The sequence below is a fragment of the Leptonychotes weddellii genome, chromosome 10, assembly GCF_054177405.1.
Source record: "Leptonychotes weddellii isolate Sample4059 chromosome 10, ASM5417740v2, whole genome shotgun sequence".
NCBI classification, from domain to species: Eukaryota; Metazoa; Chordata; class Mammalia; order Carnivora; family Phocidae; genus Leptonychotes; species Leptonychotes weddellii.
In genome coordinates, this window is record NC_138378.1 from 69,500,598 (window position 1) to 69,523,851 (window position 23,254).

At 43.8% G+C, this 23,254-nt stretch overlaps 3 protein-coding genes across 3 annotated transcripts in view; all 3 read left to right on the forward strand.

Moving 5' to 3' along the window:
* The window catches only part of COMMD1 (copper metabolism domain containing 1), a 248,135-nt gene extending 231,888 nt beyond the window's left edge, over positions 1-16,247 (forward strand). Inside the window, exon 3 of the mRNA XM_081832052.1 lies at positions 16,196-16,247. Coding sequence (XP_081688178.1) covers positions 16,196-16,201 — 6 coding nt within the window. The 3' untranslated portion in view covers positions 16,202-16,247. The remainder of the gene's footprint in view (positions 1-16,195) is intronic.
* On the forward strand, positions 16,205-18,696 carry B3GNT2 (UDP-GlcNAc:betaGal beta-1,3-N-acetylglucosaminyltransferase 2). The gene has a single exon (XM_006733356.3). It carries the CDS (start codon positions 16,205-16,207, stop codon positions 17,396-17,398), a length of 1,194 nt encoding a protein of 397 aa, XP_006733419.1. The 3' UTR covers positions 17,399-18,696.
* A 1,799-nt stretch (positions 18,697-20,495) lies between these two features.
* Positions 20,496-23,254, forward strand: part of LOC102738984 (ferritin light chain-like) — a 3,599-nt gene continuing 840 nt past the window's right edge. The window contains exons 1-2 of the mRNA XM_081797280.1: positions 20,496-20,555; positions 22,968-23,195. Of these exons, the coding sequence (XP_081653406.1) occupies positions 20,496-20,555; positions 22,968-23,195 (288 nt within the window). The remainder of the gene's footprint in view (positions 20,556-22,967; positions 23,196-23,254) is intronic.

A 23,254-nucleotide genomic window follows, 5' to 3' on the forward strand; every position in this document is an offset into this window, starting at 1 on the left:
AATACTCCTATTTTTAACTGAATGTTTCTCTCTTTTGAATTTTTTTTCCTTAAGTTTCTGATGGATCCTTTAAAAAAAAAAATCCTCTTTATAATGGAAATTTTCCAACCAGTGCAGATACAGAGAATGATAGAATGAAGCCTCAGGTGGCTGTCACTGGTTTCAGCATGATGGCCTCTCTGTTTTTGTTCGTACCCCACGCATGAGTAGGAGGCTGTGTGGGCACCACCCAGAGTGGGAAGACACGTCCTGCTGGACCTCCAGGTCACCAGTTGGAGAAGTAGAAACCACGGGAGTGTTTGGACCCCCCATGGGGAGGGAGAGGTGAGCAGAGAGTGGACCCTGGGTGATACACGATTGCTACAGTCCCTGATATTTCCAAGTAGGTGATAGCCTATGACATGTGAAGGTGACATTCACAGACATACTTAAAATTAGATGATTTAAGCTGCTTGGTAAAAGAGGCCCCGTTTCTAAGCTGCTCTGTCCTGTGCTCATATATTGAGCAAACATAATCTCTTTTATTTTGGCAACATAAATTTTTCTTGGCAGGTGGCCAAAGAAAGAAGTGTTACCATTTCATCTCTTTAAATATGTGGACATAAGTCTTGAACAGCCCCCTTTTAATAGAACATTTGGATAAAAGGCCAAAATGTCCGTTTTGAGGATGTGTATTTTCAATCTATACGATTTATTTTGATATTTGAAAAAGCAACTTTAAAAAACAATCCTTAAGCTTCTTTTAGTAACTTCTTGAAATTTGACATGTGAGGAAGGGAAAAGAGGCAGGAAAGGGAGAGGAGTCTAGGAGAAGGGAACTGCGGGGGGGGCAGTTTGCTTGTTTGGTACCCCATTCTGAAGTTGCCACCCTAGGGTCACTTGTCACTAGAAAGGTTGTCTTCTGGGATGAGGATGGTCCCTGACTCTGGAGGAGAGGTGACATCCCAGGGGGAGCCCCGTTTAATTGGATACTCTGTGTAAGGAGCAGTGGCTGGCACTCTGTGGTTGGGGTGCTTTCACCTCGCAATTACAGCACATGTTGGGGGGGTTGCCTTGGTCCCGCCTCCCCCCGGGGTTGAGGAGAGTAGGATCTTGGCTCACCTGGGACCGTTTGGGCTGGGAAGCATTGCTAGGGGTGAGGGGTGGGTTCTGGGTAACTAGCTCTTGGTATTCCTTTTGGGAGGTTCCAGTTTTGGGGGAATCCTGAGTGCTGGGAGGGAAGATTAAGTACAGGGCACTGAGGGAATGAGGGTGTCCTTGTGGAGGAGGCAGCTAGCATGAGCAAAGGTGTGGGAGGGGAGGACAGGAGTTGTTCTTAAGGGGTGCAGGTGCCCTAAGAGTTCTCTGAGAGGCGATTGTGAGGGTAGCATACTTGAATCTAGGATCAGGTCTTTGTGAGAGTGCTTAATGAGGATGGGGGTGCCTACCTCCCCTGTACCCTAACCACGCCATCCATGCAGCTCCATGTTTGTCCTCAAGTTTGGCAGCAGCAGGGATGTGAACCCATCCGGCTTCCCAGTTCCTGCCACTCTCCTTCCGTTCACTCTCCATCTTGGGAACCTCGGGCCAGTTTTGGAAGCAGTTGACTTGTCTGTAAAATGAGGATACCTCGGGAACCATTTCACAGGACTAAGTACCCAGTTGGGTCCTTGACATGCTTCCTGGCATGTGGACAAGCCCTCTGTGAATGAGTAGGGGCTGGTATGCACTTGTTAGTCTTGTTGTAAGGAGTGTCCCTGGTACCTCTATCCCATTCCTTCGTTTCTTGTCTCCCCTCTCCCCGCAAGGTATTAGGTCTGTTGGGTCCTTCGATTTTAATACGACATGATTTAAATCTCTGCACAAGCCAATTCTGCACAACTTTCTACGATTGTCATTCATTTTTTTAGAAGAGTGAGTCAGGCAGTCAACTCAGGGCTGCTCCTCTAAGGGACTCTGAATGGGTGTGACTGGAGTCCTGGAAGCAGGGGCGTGATACTCATGCCCCTTGGTGTCACTTTCATTGTAACTAAGGGCAGGTGCTCTTTACGAAAGTGTGTCCCTGGGAACCTTCATCCTAACAGCCAAGAAATGGAGACTTCCCAGGGCCATTTATTAAATTACTTAACATAAACACAATGAATGTCATTGGTGTTGATTTAATATTAAAGTTACAAAACAAGTCTGATAAAGTTATTTGCAATCTCAGTTTGCAGCATGTTCAAACAATGTTTTCTGGATTTGGGGAGGTTATATTTTTATATTAGAGGGAAGACAAATGGAAACTTTTATTTTGCAGGAAATGGATGGACATGCTCTCATTCTACATTTCATAGGGTCAAGAATTGCCAAGTATAATTTAATAAAAGTGGGAAGGGCAGTGGTTGATTTGAAAGTTTGCCTGGAGAGCTTGTGGGAAGTGACTTAGATAAATCTCTATGCCAGAGAAAATGGAAGATTGGATTTGGCTGTCCAGGTGCTTAACATTAAGGTGATTGTTTTAAAATAAAGTTCTGCTTCTTTTTGTGGTCAGTTATCACAACCCACGGAATTAAGTGGTGGGGCAATGACGTAATTTTGAAAGTTAATTTTAAAACTTTGATGAGAGTCAACTTTTAATTTTGTTAACAAGTTAGTCATTAGATGAAATTTTCATCTATTTTTACTATGTAAAAATGACAGTAATCTCTTTTCCGATACTTCTACGAAAATATTCTCTCTGAACTTGATTTCATCAGCTTTTCTTTTTATAAGTGTCTGTAGACAAAAGGAGCCCACATAGCAGGCACCAGATTACCTCCTCCCCTCCCTATCTCTTTACACCAAGATTGCCAAGCCATGCTCATGGCCTACTTATTTCCAGAAGCATTTATACAAGGTCAGTTTGGTAACTTAGTTTATATAATGGGGTTCTTTTCTAGTCCAGTACTGTAATTTATGCTTGTGCATTTTTATTAATTTGTAATTGCCTTCCAACCCTTGGGCCTATGTTTGTTTATAGATTTATTTGATCATATTAGACTGTTTCCAGAGATGTTTTTAGGTTATGTGCTGCATCGAGATATGACACCTTTTAATGCTTCCGTGATGGCTGAGGGTTGAGGCCTTGAGGGGGAAAGCCCTGGAATTTGAGAAGGCTTAGGGCCCTTGGGAAGAGGAGTGGCCTGGACTCAAAAATAGCCAGGGGCCAGGTACGGGACTCTGGGGGGCTGGAGATGGAGGGCCTGTGTGTGAAATTATTCAACAATGACTTGTTTAGAGTAATGTTGACTCTTGATCAAAAAGGTAAAAATTTTAGTTAGTCCTTGTTTCTTTACTGCTCTTCCCCTTTTATGTCCTCCTCATCCTCAGATTCATTGACTAAGTATCAATATACTGTCTGAGCGGCAGACACGAGAGATACAGAAGTGAATGTGGATATGGCCCCGCCCCTGTCCTTGAGACCCCCCACATCCTGTGGGTGTGTCAGACTTGTTACCAACAAGCGTGGATAAGTCAGATAAACGTGTGTGTTAGGCGTTCCAACAGCAAAGGGGAAGTAATACAAACACCCGGGAGAGGAGTCCGGGGGTGGTGCCCATCGAGCAGTGCTGGGGCAGTGGGCCTCTTTGCCTTTTTCTTACTTCTGTTGAAGGCCTAGAATTGAAGCTGTGGACTGTGAGGAAAAGACTTGTCACTAACGGTAATTCTCACTGCCGGACTCACCCACCTGATTCTCCCCGGGGCGGGGGCATCAGCTAAGACTCTGGGCCTCCTGGTACCTTGGTTTCCTCTTCTGAAAATGAGGTGATTGGAGTAGATGAGCTCTCAGGCCCTGGAGAGGAAATTCTTACGGCTTCTTTGTGGTAACAAACTTGGTCTGTGATCTGTGCGTGTGGAATGGGTGTGCTTGTGATGGAGAAAACCAGTGAGAGGGTGAGATGGTACAGTTTGTGGCCAGCACTCACTCTTTGATCATCTCTTCTGACATAGGCCGGGATCCTCTCCTCTCCTGACTTCCGGGCCAGCTCTGCACTAACCTGTAGCCGGGTACAGGGCCGTGCTGGGATCCCTCGCTTTAGGCCCTGCTGCTGGAGGCGAGGGGGATGAGAAGGCAGCATTTTCTCTTGTGTAAACAGCTCTCACAAAAGGGTTTGCCTGGATGAGTTTGTGATTGGGCCAGTTTAAGCCCCTGCCGGCCCCTCTTCTTTAGTGTGGATAAATACCTGACACACATCTGCAGGGACTCCAGCCCTGGTTGGGAAGGTGCCTGCCTTACGGGATCAGGACCTCTGGCACCTTCAACCAGTGAACAGTTCCTGACAGGCCATCTACAGGATTTCTGTCTCATGCTGATTAAGATTTTCATTACTAAATTACTGTTTTTTTTTAAGTCCAACTTTATTTGGGGATTCTTGAAATCTTCTTGAGCACCAACATTGTGTGGTAAAAAGAGTGAGAGCTTAGTCTTGGGGTCAGGGTCCAGGGTCCAAATGCTGGCTCCACCGGGATTAGCTCCATAGCCTCAGACAAATTGCTTCACATTTTTTTTTTTTTTTAAAGATCTTATTTATTTTATTTGAGACAAAGAGAATGAGAGACAGAGAGCATGAGAGGGAGGAGGGTCAGAGGGAGAAGCAGACTCCCTGCCGAGCAGGGAGCCCAATGCGGAACTCGATCCCGGGACTCCAGGATCATGACCTGAGCCGAAGGCAGTCGCTTAACCAACTGAGCCACCCAGGCGCCCTGCTTCACATTTTTGAGCTTGCGAAGATTAAATGAGAAGAGAACCACCGACATAGAAAAATGGGAAAGGGCATGAGGAGTAGGAAAATCAGGAAGGAAGCATGTGAAAAGAACAGTGTAAATTAAAACAGGGAGACGTCCTTTCTTTGTAAAGATTAAAAAGGCAGTGTCCACGGTCAACACATGGATAGCTCCGTGTTCTTGGGTGTGCGGTGAAGATAAACCAGTCTGGCCTTTCATTTTGGTGGGGGGATGGAAGGGGAGGAGAGGAGAATAATTTGATTGTTTACTTTCTCTCTGTAGTTTTTCCAAAGGAGATAATAAGACAAAAAAGATGCATTTATGAGGTAGTTCATCAATTTTTTTTGATTATGCAGAAAATCACAAACAACTCACTGGTCGTGATTGGTAAGCCAGAACAGATTCCTGTGTTCCAGTAGAGATGCACGAGAGCTCTGCTGATAGGGGACAGACTTCTCAGATCATGCTCTTTCCTCTGTGAACTGCATCTGCTGTACGGAAGTTGAATCTCAGTGGGGCACCTGGGTGGCTCAGTTCGTTAAGCATCCGACTCGATTTCAGCTTTCGGCTCAGGTCACGATCTCAAGAGTTTGAGATCGAGCCCCGCATCAGGCTCTGTGCTGGGCGTGGAGCCTGCTGAAGATTCTCTCTCTCCCTCTGTCCCCTCCCCCTCCCACTAAAACTAAAAATCTCAGTGAATGCAGAAACCAACTGTATTTTGTTTCTCAACGTGGACATCAATTTGGAGTTCTTCATTTTCCCTTATTTCATATTCCTGTGTGATTTAGTGCATTTTCTTTTCTTTATTTTTTTAAATAGAGGGCCTGTGAAAGAAAGAGAACACATTCCGGCAACCTCTCCAGTGGCTGCACTTGTAAGTGAGGCGCAGCTATGGGTCCTCTTCTTCTGTGGGGAGGCCCTGGGCCCACCAGCACTTACCTCCTCTTCCCAGTGTGGTCTCTGAGCTCACAGACCTGCTGTGTTACCTCTGCCTGAAGACGCCCTGTGCCTCACTCAGGTCCTGCCTTGACCTCTGCTGTCCACTCATGGATGGTCACCTATGTGTTGCCTGTCTACCGATTTACTGTATCAGACCCATGTTTTATGATAAACCTTTCCTCCTAATTTCAGACTTAGATAGAAGTATGCTTGGAGACGAATTTGGGTTGGTGATTTAGAGACAGAGAACTTGTGCCAGCTCCGAATTCACCCTGTGTTGCTGATATGTGAAAATGGATCAGGGCCTTCAGATACTTCACCTTTGCCTTCTGTAAGTTGAGGCTCTGAAGAGGATGTTGCAGAAGCATGGGATTTTCCTTCCTGGTTCCCAGGGTCTAGAACCAGGCTCCTGTAGAACCTGCTGTTTTGCCTGCACGCCTAGGGGCCTACAGGGCATGGGTTTTTCCAGCTCTGGCAACAGTGGTAGGATGGGGGAGCCTGGGCTCACCCCAGGTCACTGCTTCCCTGCCTGCCCCTCCCCCCTCGTTAGCCCCACGTGTGTTCATACTAGAGTTCCATGATCCTGGCCGCCTGGTCTTTGTCCTAGGCTGTGGCCACGAGCTGCTCTCGTCTAAGCCATATGTTGACATGCTAACCTGCCGTAGAAGGGGGTCTCCCTACTGCCTTGTTCCTGCAGCACTCTTGATTCCCTGTGCGTGGTGACGCCCTCTGCACCCTTGTTCTCTCTGCATGCCCCACCCAGCAGTCTCTAAGGCTTGTTTTCTCTCATTCTCCTGATGGTGACCCTGTGTGTTCCAGGCTTTGTTCCTGCATCCCGGATGGTTGTTCCTGCTTTCCTGGGCACTGGACCATCTTTGGCATGGGAACCCGGGAACTTTTCTGCCATCCATATCTTCTCAAATAAGCTCTGAACCTCTGTTCCACGTTTGTCCTTTTTCTGGTAATTTTCACCTGCCAAAGCCTACTCTTTAGAATTCTATTCCATCTTGATACTTACTCAGTTACCAGATTCTGAAACTTGTGCTTAAACTTGTGTGGTTTCTGCCTCCTGGTCAGACCCAGACTGAAATGCATCCCATGTAACCCAACTAAGCAAACAGAAGGATGAATCAGAGAGAAATCTGGGGATTTCTCTGAGGGCCTGTTGAGAGCCTGCCAGACTGCACTGTTTGTAGATAGGTCCTGGAGCTTGGAGTGGAAACTTACCAAGGCATAGCCATGTACAGCTCCTAACAAGGGCTTCCAGCACACGTTAAGCTCCACAGGGATGGGGCGCCTGGGTGGCTCGGTCAGTTAAACGTCCAGCTCTTGATTTTGGCTCAGGTCACGACCTCAGGGTCATGAGATTGAGCTCCACATAGGGCTCTGTGCTGGGCGAAGAGCCTGCTTAAGATTTTCTCTCTTTCTTTTTTTCTGTCTCTCTCTAAAAAAAAAACTCCACAGGAAGCAACTGCCTGCCTTTCAACATTTCTTTTCTAAGATGATTTCCCACCTAGGGAAGTGGGTGCCCCTCAAATTTTAAGTCTGTACCAAGGGCCTTCCTTCCTTGAGGCATGTTCGCCCTGGGCCTCTACTGTCACAGCCTTGATGGGGGTAACAATTGCTCAAGGTCCTCCCCTTGCCAGGAAGGAGGTGTGGAGGCTCCCGTGTTTGGGGATAGGATGGAGAAGGGGTCTGCTGCAGGGGCAGGGATGGAGCCCTCACCTGAATCCCACGCACATGCACTCCCCCCACCCCGCACAGGTGCATTCCCTGTGCATTGGTGGGCCTGGGGCTGACTGTGGGAAATGAGGGGCTGGGCCATAGTGTCCATCCCCATTTACCTCTTCCGATCTTGTCCCCGAACTCCTAGATTTAATACAGACTCACTACTCCTGAAATTCATCTCTCTCTTAACTCTAGAAAAAATCCTTTAAAATTTTTTCTATTGTACTTCAGTCCTTTAAAAGAGATTTATATAAATACATGTGTGTGTCATTTACGAGCACTAAGTAAGTGATTTTCCAGTGTTATCTCTTTGGAGAAAAGGTGTATATGTTTAATCTAGTTTCTACTGACTGTCTCACTATATTCAGTGAACTTGACCAGATGACCAGAATATCTGTGCATTTAGCAAATGTGGAATGACTCTCAGGTGCACGTGCTGGGGCTGGGGTAATGGTGGTGTCGTGTGAAGACCTCGATACGGAATATGCCCAGGCCAACACGAGCAGGAGAGGATGCCCTAACTCCTGGGAGGTGGGTGCTCCAGCCAGGAGGTGACACTGGAACTAATTTATTTGGAAGGAAGAGAAGCTCTTCAGGAAGGCCTTAGCAAAAGGAGGGCACTCTGCAGATGGCAGAGCGAAGCTGAGATTTTTCTGGAAGAGAAATGTGTTTGCTGTGTTTGAATGTTCAAGTGTGGATTGTGTGCAGATGGGGGATGTTGGCTGGAGACGGTGGAGGGAAGCAGGAATCATTGGGAAGTGCCCTGGCTGGGACCAGAAGGGCATGTGAGTGAGAGGACTGAGGCTGGTGTTTGGGCCGGGGCATATCGCTTCGCAGGAGATCTTGTAGAAGAGGGGAAGAGGCCATGAGGCCCTGAGCTCTAGCCCTGGGGATGGAGAGGAGAGGACTTTTAGAAGACAACACAGGTAGTTAACTCTTTGAGAGAGCTAATACCTGGAGTTAACTGGGTTGACCTGTGGTCTTCCTTTTGGAGGTGATGTTTAAGGTAGTGGATAGATGGGTTTCTAGAGAGGGAGAATTTATAAAAGGGGCAATGAACGACAAAACTTGAGAAATGTGCTTAGTGTTGGAGGAATCAGAACCTTTGAAGGAGCACTATTGAATGCCCATTGAGTGGTAGAAAACAGACTGGAATGGTAGGTTATATCTTTCCCATTTTACAAATGAGGAAACAGACTCAGAGAAGTCAAGTAACTTGCCCAAGGTCATACAGCTAGTAGGTAGCATAACCAGAATTTAATTCTGGGCTGACTCCAGATGCCAGGCTGACCTTCAAAGTGAAAATGGATCTGGGACATTTCTATCCTCGAACATCTACCAGCCTTGTTTTATAGTGAACATCTAAAACTGTTGTCAGTTTTACTAAAGGCAGGGTCAAGATGGCCTCTGCAAGGATTAATTCCCTGTCATCATTTGCGAAATTTTCTTCTTTCCCCTTTTCTGAAAGTTCTGTACATGTTTATTTGAAGAATGAACTTAGTGATAATTTTATCTTAAATGATAAATACCACTTGAGGACATCAGCCGTGCTGGGCTTTGGAGAACTGTATATCAGTTGGGGACGAGAACATGTCCTACTAGACACTTTCATGTATAATGTTGCCTGTGAGGATGTATGGGTAAGCAGATTCATTATATGTTCTTTTCCCTTTTAATTTCAAACATGAAGTACTAATACTCATACTAATGACTCTGAACCAGATCCCTTGCATGTAGATGGTAGTTCCGTGACTTAGAGATGAAAAAGCAACATCAGAGACACATGCATGTTCTCTCTGCGCCAGCTTCTAGGTGAGGTTATGGGGGAAGTCTTGGGCCTCCCTGCCCCAGCCCTGGCAAGAACCCAGACCGGACTTCTTGTTCCTATTAAGGAACAGGTTCTAGGTATGGCCCAGCTCTTCTGGTCCCACTGAGCTGCTTCCCTCACACCCTGATCACCCCACTGTCTGCACAAGTTCTCTCCCCCAGAACCACTTAGCTGCAAACTGTCCCTGTCTCTCTTTATCGGAGCAGAGCCTGGAAAGGGCTGGCAGGGACCAGGCAACAGATGGGAACAGCCTGGGAGGTAAGGCTTTAGAAGAGCCCCTCTCGCCAGGCTCCTGGAGGGTGGGGGAGAACAGCGGACCGGCAGAATGATGTGCCAGTTCTCCAAAGCGTGTACGTACGTGTTTCCTCTGTCCTTGTGATATGGCAGTGGACTTGGGCTCTCTGCCCCTTGAGGGTTTGTGTGTCTGCTTTGTGCGGGAGAGTGAGCAGGAAGCAGGGGCTACTGGACATGAAGGCTGCTAACCCATACTGTGGTTGAGTCAAGAGCTTGGATTTCAAGCCTCCTTGCCTCAGCCTGGCTGGACAGGGTTGGCTGCTCATTTTACGTAATGGTTACCAGAAGGTCTTGCCTTTCTTTTTAACCTTGGCTCTGTGTGTGTGTGTGTGTGTGTGTGTGTGAGAGAGAGAGAGAGAGAGAGAGAGAGAATATCCCCAAGTCAGAGTTTTGAGAATGCGTTCTTCTGGCTGTTGATGGCCACATTAAAATGTTTTCTGGCCAGCACTTTGTTTGAGTGTTTCTAGGGCTTTCAGAACTGGAGGAAACCTTTTAGGATCATCCCCTTCCATGGTTCCCTCTCTAGTGTCCCTGAATGAAATACTGGGATTGCATGGACTGCATACTGGGAAATGAAATGAGGTATGTGAAGGTTTTGCCCAGAATTTGGCTTATACAGTAATCATTAATCAAGTTTACTTATTTACCACCCTGCCTCCCATATCTGGCTTTGACTCATGGTAGTTTTGTAAGTTCAAATGTATAAATGTAAAGCTTTAAAATATTTAAGAATTTTTAAGGAGATTAGCCATGGACAATAAGACTCATGCCCCATTAGTCATAACCCTGTGTGGCAGCGTTCACTTGTATCAGGATTTAAAACTGCTTGGGTTTGAATCCTGGCTCCGCCATTTACCAGCTGTGTGACCTTGGGCAAGTTAAATCACCTCTCTGAGAGTACCTACCTCACGGGATTGCTGGTGCCTGGCAGGTACCTAAGTATTTATTAAAATAGGGCACGTGTACTCGTAGTCCTTCCTAATAGCTGCCTTCAGATAAAGAGCACAGGCCCAAGGAAACCTGTCAGATGGGCTGGGGATGGACATTGTCACAGAGCCTCTGCTGACCCCTGCGGGGCCCAGTACATGATGGAGTGACTGTGGGACTGAGGCCATAACTCAGCTAGCTTCATAAAAATGGGGACCCAGCATCAGGAATTGTGTGTGTGCTGTACTCCCCACCCCCATCCCAGGGCTAGATGTGTGCGGTAGAGGCTGGTCAAGGATGGACATGGTGTGGCAGTGTTAAAGAATGTTCAGATAACCTACAGTCCTACCACCCCGATTAAAGCAGTTTTGGTTTTGTGTGGTTATTTTATCTGAATTTTCACGTGGTTTAAGCATAGTATCTGTGCTGTTTTGTAATCCGTTTTCAGCTAATAAGTGTATTTTTCCTGTTTCTACCTTGCTTTTCTAAATATTTTAACTGCAAAATAAAGAAGGAAGTTCTTTTCCATTGAACAGAACCAACTGAAGTGTTTTAGAAATTTCAAAACTGTTCAGACCTTATCGGGGGGAGGCTTTCCTCCCAGGCACAAGGTGAAAAGCTAAGGTTATTCTTTGTTTGCATATTAGATTTTCTCTTATTTCTGTTACTCACCATAAAACTTCTGTGTTTCACAGTAAGGGTTGTATAACATCTTCCCCAGCTTTGGGGTAAGTTTTCTTACTCAAATTCTTTTTAAGCAATGTAACTTCCTGCTCAGAAAAGGACACGTATTGGTTTTATGTCTGCAATGGGAATATTTAGTCAGATATTCAGAGAGCTTTTTCCCACAGATATTTTTATGGGGGTCACTGTTTTATCCTCCTTTCCATGAACTTTGGTTTGTTTTAAGAGTTCTCATGCGAGGAACCGTGCCCAGGTCATGAATGAAAGAGGGCATTTCAACTTGATGGAAATGTATAATTGAGAATCTTAGTTTTCCCATCCTTCCTTCTCAGGTTGGAAGAAATGCCCTTTAGCAAGTAGTGGTAAGAGTTAGCCTGAGATGCATGTTTGGGAATTTGGACCCGGGAAGGCTGGCCCATTCTCAGAAGGGGGGCTGGGAGCTTCTAGGCACTCCCATTTCCCATTCTTTGGAGAGTCTTGGTAATGATCAAATGTACCTGGGGTACATTTGAGCTAACAAATAGAGTTTTCCTGTGCTTTGGGTTTTTTTTTTTAGTCTTGAGCCAGCCCTTGAGACTTTACTGTTGACCTACTTGGGTCAGGTTACAAGAATGTGGCCGTGCCTTGTAGAAAAAGGAGATCCAAAGAGCCCTGGGTTGGTAACCAGAAAGCTACATCATGTCAGTCTTGTCACTTAACTCCTGTGTAATGTTTAGGCAGCTCAGTTAACCGTCTGTGGGCCCCCATTTTTCTCACTGTTAAGGGGCTCTCCTTTCAGCTTCCCTTAGGGGTGCAAATGAGAATTGCGCAGGAAAACGCTCTGCGGTCTGGAATCCTTGAGCAGATAGAAGGTGGGGATGGTGTCCCTTTGAGAGCCACAGAGCCCTGTCTTGGCCAAGGTGATGGAAGTCCTAGCTGGGTCTTGATCATGGAAATAAAAGCTTGAATTGCAATGGATGAAGTTGGAAATCTTGGCCAAGGTTGGCAAGCCTAATGTTTTCCTCAGAGTATTCCCAAAAGAAGGAACGGTGCTTTCCATGACAGAAACTTCAGACCATCATTCAGACAGTTATGGCTGGGTTCCAAATAGCCATAACCCTGCCCCATAACCTGGATGTACAACCAGCTCGTTTATCTGCAGTCATCTCACATACTATTCTCCCGGAATCTTTACCTAGGAAAATTAACTCACAGGTTCACAACCTGCTATGTAGAGTTCTGTGCTTTCCTTTTTTCTTCCTTAAGCTGATCTCTCTTACTCTAGAACTTTCAGAAGTAGTCTCCTGATACCCATATTCCTTTTCTGAGTTGAAAATTTCAGTAGCTAGCTGTTCACAGTGTGTGCTGTTTTTTCCTGAGTACCTTCCAAATCTTTTTCCTCATTGTAGGCTTTCTCCATTCACCCTCATTCTTTTCCTTATTGCCCTTCCTTCAAGCTGTTTACATGAAGCACCCAAGACGTAGACATCAGAGATACGGGGTCAAGTGCTACTGTAGCTTTAGGAGAGTTATTCCAATTTAGAGAGAATCACTTGTTTTTGAAAACCATTTTGTCTTATATAGAAACCAAAAAAAAAAGAACAACCCTTAAAATTATGATTTATTTTCTTAAAAGATGGCGATTTCTTTACCTGCATGAGGTACCCCATGCAAGTACATTCTGAGTGTCCATTTGAGTTCTCTTCTCCTTATAAGTAAGGCCCAGAGCAAAGAGGTTTAAGTTGCCAAAGGTGTCTTGGACTGAGACCTTCAGTTTGCTCCTTAGATTTGCCCAAAAGCTCATTTGAAAGGAGCTGACCTAAGGAGGATATGGACCCTAGACTTGGGTGTGGGTGTTTGAATTATTCAGGTTGTATGTGCCTTGGGGCCCTTTCAAACTGGAATTAAGGAGTAAGAAATGTATTGTGGTTTTTTTAAACTGCCTTCTCTGGAGGAAGTTTAAGAAGGCCCTTTCTTGGGGTGCCTGGGTGGCTTAGTCAGTTAAGCGGCCGACTCTTTTTTTTTTTTAAGATTATTTATTTATTTATTTGACAGAGAGACAGTGAGAGAGGGAACACAAGCAGGGGGAGTGGGAGAGGAAGAAGCAGGCTTCCTGCTGAGCAGGAGCCCAGTGTTGGGGCATGATCCCCGGACCCTGGGATCATGACCCAAGCCAAAGGCAGACGCTTAATCCTGAGCTACCCATGCGCCCCTAAGCGTCCGACTCTTGATTTCGGCTCAGGTCATGATCTCGGGGGCATGAGATCGAGCCCTGCCTTGGGAGTCTGCTTGGGATTCTCTCCCTCTACCACCACCCCCCCCCCCCGCCCCTGCTTGCTCACTCTCTAAATAAATAAATAAATAAAATATTTTTTAAAATGGCCCTTTCTTGGTGGCTAAGTGGTGGGATTCTTGAGGGGTGGAGGTGGGTAGTGGTTGAGAAGTGAGGGGAGAAATGGGGGTGGTGATGGGGGAGCTGCTTACTGGGTGAGCTGAGGGGGCTCCCACATAACTTTGTCATCTGCCTTGTTTTCTAGATATGCAAAAGCTTTAGGGGTGTGGGGGTATGGGATAGGGGATTTTTTTTTTTTTTTAAGATTTTATTTATTTATTTGACAGAGACACAGCGAGAGAGGGAACCCAAGCAGGGGGAGTGGGGGAGGGAGGAGCAGGCTTCCTGCTGAGCAGGGAGCCCGACGTGGGGCTCGATCCCAGGACGCTGGGATCATGACCTGAGCCGAAGGCAGACGCTTAACGACCGAGCCACCCAGACGCCCCGGTTGTTGTTTTTTGGTTTTTTTTTTAAAACATCTTTTACTGCTGTGTCTATAACCAAAGCTATTTAGCAGTGGTAAACACAAGCAACTAGATAGGGATCTACTAGACAGATTTTAAGAGACACAAAAGAACTTGTGAATTCCAACCCATCTAATCTGGGCTGTCCGGCGTGTGATAACTTAGCAACATTCGCAGCGTGACGGGTATTTCTACCTTGGGACTATTTGTTAGAACCCAGTAAACCTAAAAATCCTCTTATATTAAAAAAAAAATAATAAACACTACCCTTGATTAAAATGGACACCCAGCTTTGTTTCTAGAGGTCGGAGGAGAGTGGCTACCATTTGACTTGGTGGCCTTGGAACCCATCTCTGCCCTTAACAGTGACTTCTTTAAAACTGTTTCCTCACGTATAAAATGGGAATAAAAGTAACAACACCTACTTCATAGATTCACCATATCAAGGAGGATACTACACCGTGCCTGGAATGCAAGAGTTCTTAGGAATTCTAAGTATAGATTCTCAGTTGTAGAATTAGCCTGATAAGAAAATTCCTTACAGTGTATTGCCTAATGGCTTGTCTTTTATTTATTTATCTATCTATTTATTTATTTATTATTATTTTATGGCTGTCTTTTAATGTCGAGCTTATCTAAATGGTTGTTCTTACGGTCGGTTATCTATCTCAGTAGTGCTAGAACTCTGGAGTTATATCCAGCAAACTATTTTATTACTCTTTCTTCTTTTCTGCTGTTGCCCACAGCCTGAAATCTATTCTTGGCCTTTGATATTTCACGAAAATGTCATTTTCATTTCCCTTTTTCATTTTGCTATAAACAGCAGAGCTCTTAAGTATGCAGTTTGAGTTTTGACAAATGTATACATCCATGAAACCCTCGTCCAGGCCAAGACATACATAGTACATTTCTATGCCCTAGAAAGTTCCCTCCTGCCCTTTTCCAGTCAATGGAAATGTCGATCCCTATCTGTTTTCAGATTTCTAGGTCCTAGATTAATCTTGCCTTCTTGAACCTGACATAAATGGAATTTCAGGTCTTCTTCTTCTCTCTTTTTTAAAAAATTTATTTGAGAGAGAAAGAGAGCATGATCATGAGGGGGCAGAGGAAGAGTGGTAGAGGGAGAAGCAGATGCCCCGCTGAGCAGGGAGCCCAATGTGGGGCTCGATCCCAGGACCCCGGGATCATGACCTGAGTCGAAGGCAGATGCTTAACGACTGAGCCGCCCAGGTGCCCCAAGGTTGTCATCTTCTTCTTCTTTTTTTTTTATAAACACTTCTTTGTTTCTTTGTTTGAAGTAATTCCTACACCCAACTTGGGAATCAAACGTAGGACCCCAAGATCAAGAGTCACGTGCTCCTCTGACTGAGCCAGCCAGGCGCCCCTAAGGTCTGTCTTTCATGCACAGTGTTGTAGTGTTGCTGCGAGTAGAAGTCATTTCCTTTTTTATTGCTGAGGGTATTCCAGTGTATGAATATACCACAGTTTGATAATCCATTCTTCTGTTGATGGTATTTGGGTCGTTCTCAGTTTTGGGCCAGTCAGTTAAAGCCGGTGTGAGGCTTTCCATTTTCTGAATATTCGTTGTGGTTAGTGTCTCCTCCACCTCCTAGCCCTGCAACCCTGGGCAAGCATCTTAATCTGTCTCTCTTGCGTTGTTTTCATTTGTTAAATGGTGGGTTGAGGAACAATTCAGGGTTGGGACCACCATATTCTAAAAAATGAAATAGAACAAAATGGAAAATTTTTGTGAATTACATGGCAACTCACAGTTGTAACACACATATAAATACAGTTACATGTGTTTACTAGGTCACGATATAAAATGTATTTGCTATGAATTGTGAGCAAATCAGTTTGCAACACACTGATTTGTATGTGTGTCCTTATAAGCAAGGAAGTTGGACACCTGTGAGGTTATTTAGTAAATGCATCTCTTTGCCCTCAGGTGTCTAAGACAGCCACACTATTTACAGTCATTTATGTACTGCTTGCTATGGACCAGCCACTGTTTCCAAAGCTTTACATATAAAATCGTAGAGCCCTCGCAACCATCCTATGAAGTGGGTTATTGTCCCCATCTTAGAGATGGAGAAACTGAGACGTCAGTTATACAATTTGCCCACAGTCACAGAGCTAGAATGGTAGTGCCCTGATTTGAACCTAGGCGGTACAAGTCTAGAATCTGTGTTCTAAACCACTATTCCAGAGAAGATAAAGAGACAAGTGACATATGTCCACAAATGCAAATTAGTAATTATCTAATTAATACAGTGCTCCTCCTTTTTATTCCAGATATGAGAAATGAGTGTTGGACGTCGAAGAATAAAATTGTTGGGTATCCTGATGATGGTTAATGTCTTCATTTATTTGATCGTGGAAGTCTCCAAAAGTAGCAGCCAAGAAAAAAATGGAAAGGGGGAAGTAATAATACCCAAAGAAAAGTTCTGGAAGATCTCGGACCCCCCTGTGGCTTACTGGAACAGAGAACAAGAAAAACTGAACAGGCAGTACAATCCCATCTTGAACGCGTTGGCCAACCACACAGGGGACATATATGGGTTTTCCAACATAAGCCATCTAAACTTTTGTGAACCTGACCTGAGGGTCATGTCAGTGGTTTCAGGTTTCAGCAATTTGCCAGACAGATTTAAAGACTTTCTGCTGTATTTGAGATGTCGAAATTATTCACTACTTATAGATCAACCGGATAAATGTGCAAAGAAACCCTTCTTAATACTGGCGATAAAGTCCCTCATCCCACATTTTGCTAGAAGGCAAGCAATTCGGGAATCTTGGGGCAGAGAAACCCATGTGGGGAACCAGACGGTGGTGAGAGTCTTCTTACTGGGTCAGACCCCACCTGAGGACAACCACCCAGACCTGTCAGACATGCTGAAATTTGAGAGTGAGAAGCACCAAGACATTCTTATGTGGAACTACAGAGACACTTTCTTCAACTTGTCCCTGAAAGAAGTGCTCTTTCTCAGGTGGGTGAGCACTTCTTGCCCAAATGCCGAGTTCGTTTTCAAGGGCGATGACGATGTTTTTGTGAATACCCATCACATCCTGAATTACTTGAATAGCTTACCCCAAAACAAAGCCAAAGATTTGTTTATAGGTGATGTGATCCACAATGCTGGACCCCATCGGGATAAGAAACTGAAGTACTACATCCCAGAAGTTGTTTACACTGGCGTCTATCCGCCTTATGCGGGGGGAGGTGGGTTCCTCTACTCTGGCCACCTGGCCCTGAGGCTGTATAACATCACTGACCAGGTCCTTCTTTACCCCATTGATGATGTGTATACTGGAATGTGCCTTCAGAAGCTCGGCCTCGTTCCGGAGAAACATAAAGGCTTCAAGACATTTGATATAGAGGAGAAAAACAAAAATAACATTTGTTCCTATGTAGATTTGATGTTAGTACATAGTAGAAAACCTCAAGAGATGATTGATATTTGGTCTCGGTTGCAAGATGCTCATTTAAATTGCTGAAATACATACAAACTAAGTTCTGCATAGAAAGACCTATCTTGAATAGTTCCCATGTTGTGTTCTTTCACATTAGGGGTAACTTCTATGTTAAACCATCAAAATTGCCTTTATTAGTAGTATCCATTTGAGGACCTCTAAACCCTCTAGTGTGGTACCTTCTGAAGAGGGAAAGCAGATTATAATTTTTTTATCGAGGATGTGGTGGGGATGATTGGTTCTGATCCTTCCTGTGGCTAATGGCCATATTTTCTAATTTGCCTCCCTTCTTATCTGAAATCATAAGTTTGTGGAATTTGACCGTTTTAGATTATTTATGTTTTGCCCCCATATCATCATATTCCTACTTTACATTATAATGAGTGAATTACCTGCAGTTTAGGTGTTTATAAACTTACTGGCTACAAAGACTTTGTTTTATACGATCCAGTGGTTTTTGTTGAATGGAATTCCATTTATTTTCATGGAATTTGGATGAATTTTTTAAATTGTCTAGAAAAATTAACTTCTGTCATAATTTCCTGCCACCCCAACAGTATTTTCTTGTGTTAATCAGGTCAGTTAATTTTGCAAAATGAGAATCAGTGTGTAACATTTATCCGGTTTACCTTGTTGTGGTCTTAGGGGGCTGTATTAAGGAGAAAGTTTAACTGTTCTTGTATTTGGGTTGCTGGGGGGTATCATGATAGTTCTCAAATTTTAGTATTTGATGGTAATGAGTATGATTCTGTAATGGTCAGCTGAAAATTGAATTGACCCAGGAAAGCATATGTCATTTCTGAACTTTAAGTGAAAAGATGGAAACTGCAGACCTTCTCATGAGTGGATTGTCAGTTTAAAACTCCAGGATTCTATTCTTGCCATATTTTCACATGCCGCTTATACAAAATTATTCTGAGTAGTGACTGCTTCCCTGTCTCAGTGTAGAAGTGCCTGTGTTTTTATTTATTGTTCAGATCAAAGACCAAAACATTTTCTTAAATATATTTTGTGTAATATTTTATTTGTATACAGTGTTGTTGATGAAATATTTAACTAGAGCATGGTATTTTAAGTGTTAAGGTGTAACATATGTTAAATAAAGCTAACTGTTATTTTTGCATTTTAAAACTTGGCTTTTTTGTGGGGGAGGGGGGCTCTGAACTACTAGAGTTGATAAAATTCTGCCAAACTGTTGCTTACATATCCTATCTTGTAACATGCTTTCTTGAAAAATGTTTGTGTTTATAGAGATGATGCTCCTTACCACATGTGATACTGGGGACTGTAAGAAGATGGAAATAAAGTCACTGTATTTTTAATTGTCCTGTGTAATGTGTAATAATCTGTGATCTCTTTTTGTTTCCTGTGTTTGATTACATTTTCCCAAAAGAGACCATTTCCCCCCAGAAACTATTACTGTAGTATAATAACTTTTTTTATATAGTAGAATATAACTTTTTCTCTGTCTCAGTGGGTTCTCTGTCTTTGCATTTAAAATTCTTAGAAGTGCTTTCCCATCTAGAGTCTTGAAAGAGGAATATAAATATTTATTTATGCTTCCATTTGTGGTGAGTAGAAAATGTAATTGGAAATAAAGCAGCACCTTTTTAAATTTTTTTGAGTGTAGTTGACATACCATGTTAGTAAGTTTTAGGTGTACAACATAGTGATTAAACTTCTTCATACATTATGCTGTGCTCATCACAAGTGTAGCTTCCGTCTGTCAACCGTACAACACTATTGTTTTATCATTGACTATATTCCCTGTGCTATACCTTTTATCTTTGTGAATTTTATTCATTCCATAATTGGAAACCTGTGTCTCCCTCTCCCCTCCCCCCATCTTGCCCATCCTCCCACCTTCTTCCCTCTGACAACCATCAGTTATTCTCTGTGTTTATGGGCCTGTTTCTGTGTTTTGTTTATTCATTTGTTTTTTAGATTGTACCTTTAAGTGAAATCATATGGTACGTGACTTAATTCACTTAGCATAATACTGTCTAGGTCCATCCATGTTGTCACAGATAGCAAGATCTCATTCTGTGTTACGGTTGGGTGATATTCCATTGTGTGTATATTACCACATCTTTACCCATTCATCTACGTACTGACACTTGAGTGTCATACCTTGGTATCCGTATCTTGGCTACTGTAAACAGTACTGCAGTAAACATAGAAGTACATAGATCTTTTCGAATTAGTGTTTTTGTTTTCTGTGGGTAAATGCCAGTAGTGGAATTACTGGATCGTATGGCATTTGTAATTTTTTGAGGAACCTCCACACTGTTTTTCCACAGTGGCTGCACCAGTTTGCATTCCCATCAGTGGTGCATGGAGGTTCCTTTTTCTCTGCATCCTTGCCAACACTGGTTATTTCTTGTCATTTTGATTCTAGCCATTCTGGTAGGTGTGAGGTGCTCTCTTATTGTAGTTTTGATTTGCATTTCCCTGATGATTAGTGATGTTAAGCATCTTTTCATATGTCTGTTGGCCATATGTAGGTCTTCTTTGGAAAAATGTCTATTCATGTCTTGTGCCCATTTTTTAACGGGATTTTTTTGGGGGGGTGTTGTAGAAGTTCTTTATATATTTTGGATACTAACCACTTATTGGATATATCATGCAAGTATTTTCTCCTATTCAGTAGGTTGCCTTTTTTGTTTTGTTGATGATTTCCTTGCTGTGCAAAAGCTTTTTATTTTGGTGTAGTCCCTATAGTTTGTTTTTGCTTTTCTTTCCCTTGCTTCAGGAGACCTATTAGAAAAATGTTGCTACGGTTGTCAAAGAAATTACTGCCAATGTTTTCTTCTGGGATTTTTATGGTTTCAGGTCTCACATTTAGGTCCTTAATCCATTTCAAGTTTATTTTTGTATATGGTGTGAGAAAGTGGTTCAGTTTCATTCTGTTGCATGTAGCTGTCCAGTTTTTCCAGCGCCATTTGTTGAAGAGACTGTCTTTTCCCCATTGTATATTCTTGCCTCTAAAGGGGCATCTTAAAAGACTGTATTATCCTAATCCATGTCCATGTTGGGGTTTGTGTCCTTTTTAGCAATGGGATATTTAGAGCTTTACATATGCATTGGGCTCCATTATGATTACCAACTGATCTTTAAGGACATGAAGCCCTCTCTTGGTGCTTACAAGATGGATTCTCCCTTGAGCCTCCACCTCATGGATGTAAGCATCACAGTCTAATTCACTGAGAACTGCTCAATTGAGTCTTCAGCAGAAACACGTTTGGACCTTTTACTTGGCTACTCCCAAATCATGTTGATTTTATGTTTGAAGGTCAAGACCGAATGAGCATTGCCTGGTTTTAAATTTTCATGAACCCAGGCAGGTGTTAAGAGGAAAAGGATGAAGGAGACATCCTTGACCCTGGTTTCCTTTCTTGATTTGGTCAAGGGAGAATGGAAAAGAAGGGCAAGAGGTTGAAGAAATACTTTGCATCCCTTGGAAGTAGAATCCAAATTTAAAGTCCTCCCCAAGTGTGACCATCTCCTACTACCTCTGACCCTGATGAGAGTGGTCTAGAATATTTGGTGTTCTGGGTTGTCTTGGTTCCCTCAGATGCAGAAAGGGGAAAATGCATTTATTAAGGCAAAGGATGACTTATTCTCACTTCCAAGAAAAGTGAAATGAATGAAACCTTTACGTGGGCCAAATGTTAATTCAATATGATTTGCCTTTTCTTAAGAAAAATGTCAGATGAAGTAAAAATTCTTGTTCAGAACAGTTGAAAACATTTTTCATGCTCTGGGCTGTGATTATTGGATAAATTCAGTTTTTCCTTAATGTTAATTGTATATTGGTTATATTTTTTAAATGCTAGGAACATCTGCCAAGTAATCTTGAAGCAGAACTTCACCCTGTTAGAGTTAACAGTAAATCTAAAAAATTGAAGTATTTGTCCTGATTCATTCAGTTCTTAAAGTAATGCTTTGGAAAGGAGAGGCCAAGAATGAGGCATTTTTTTATATTTAAGGAGCCAAAAAATCTTGTGACATTGGATAACAATTATTTTAAGATGTAATATTTTATTTACCATTAAAAGTCAGTTCAATATGATTTATATTGTATGATATGCCTCAATTGCAGAGATGTTAAAATGTGAAATATTACATCTTAGAATAATTGAAATACAGCATTACTGTGTGTGTTACATAGCATGCATAGATATATAATATATATGCAACACTTAAATTGAAAAAACTCTTAAATTGAAAAAATGGAGTCCTTTTGAGGAATATTTTCTGCTTCTCTCACTTTTTTGTGTGACATTCCCCGTTTAGCAATTTCCACCCAAGGAACCATGGTGGCTTTTGAGCTTTGGCAGTTGCTTTCTTCCTGCCTAGTGTGCATTGTGAAAGGGGAGGTTTCTTCGAAGCGGCAAAAATAAAGTTTCTAATTTGATTGTAATCCAAGGGCTTATTTCTAAGTCAGAGGCCTGGTGGTTGAACAAAGGTGCTTGCGGCTTCCCGACAGCTGCCCTGCATCAGGGAAATGCTGTCCTCCTTGTCATACTCAAGCGTAAGCCACATGAAGAAATTGCATCCTGAGTGTTAGCAAGGGCTTCTCATTGCCCTGGTAACCTACCATCTGTGACATGCCTTTTCTTGGCCTGTCTTCAACTAACATCCCCTTTCTGTTCATCACCAAGCTCCTCCCCAGATTGGCTTCCCTGACCATTCTATTGAAATGTCATCAGTAACCCTGATCCTTGCACCAACTTGACCACTTCTTTTTTTTTTTTTTTTTTAAAGATTTTTATTTATTTGACAGAGAGAGATACAGCGAGAGAGGGAACACAAGCAGGGGGAGTGGAGAGGGAGAAGCAGGCCTCTTGCCGAGCAGGGAGCCCGATGCGGGGCTCGATCCCAGGACCCTGAGATCATGACCTGAGCCGAAGGCAGACGCTTAACGACTGAGCCACCCAGGCGCCCCCCAACTTGACCACTTCTTAACTTGCAGCAAAATGAAAAACTATTCTGCCCTTGGTTTGGGTTCTTCCAGAAATAGACCTTAAGAGAAGGATTCTACCACGAGTAGTTTTTTGGGTACACAGTTCGGGGAGGAGCTGATGTTGGGAAGGACGGCAACCAACAAGGAGTGTGTGTTAAGCCAACTGCTACCATGGAGCTGGAGCTCAGCCCACGGGACATCTCTGGAGAACAGCAGTGTGGAAAACATGCCCCAGAATGATCCCTCTTAAGGCTGAGGGGGCTGGGCTATTGTTTATAATCGCTTTATTGAGGTATAATTTTCCCACCAAGATAGTGACCCATTCTGAGTATACAATGATTTTTTTAGTCAATTAGAGTGTGCTGTAACTTGCACTGCAATCCAATACAAAAATAATTTGGTTTCCAGCAGTGCGCCCTGAGGTCCTGCCAATCTGTCTCTTGCTTCAACGGTGTTTGGACGGAACAGACCCAGGGACTCTCCTTCTACCAGCCTCCGACCCCCTTCTAACCTCTTTTCCAATGACAACCTTCAGAGCCATCTTCTCGGCCATGCTCTGCCTCCGGGACAAGCCAACACGCTATTTTGAGTTTAGCTCCTCATTACCGATCAACCGCGAGCTCCTAGATTCCTCAGAATTATTCCACTGAGGTGGAGGCCGCCGTCACCCGCGTGGTCAGCATGCATCTGCAGGTCTCCTACACCTGCTTCTCTCCAGATTTCTATGTTGACCTCGACGATGTGGCTCTGGAGGGCGCGGGCCACTTCTGCATGTTGGCTGAGGAGAAGCACAAGGGGGATGAGCATCTCTTGAAGATGCAAAATCAGCGAGGAGGCTGTGCTTTCTCCCAGGATGTGCAGAAGCGGTCCCAAGAGGAGTGTTGGAAAACCCTGGACACCACGGACGCCGCCCC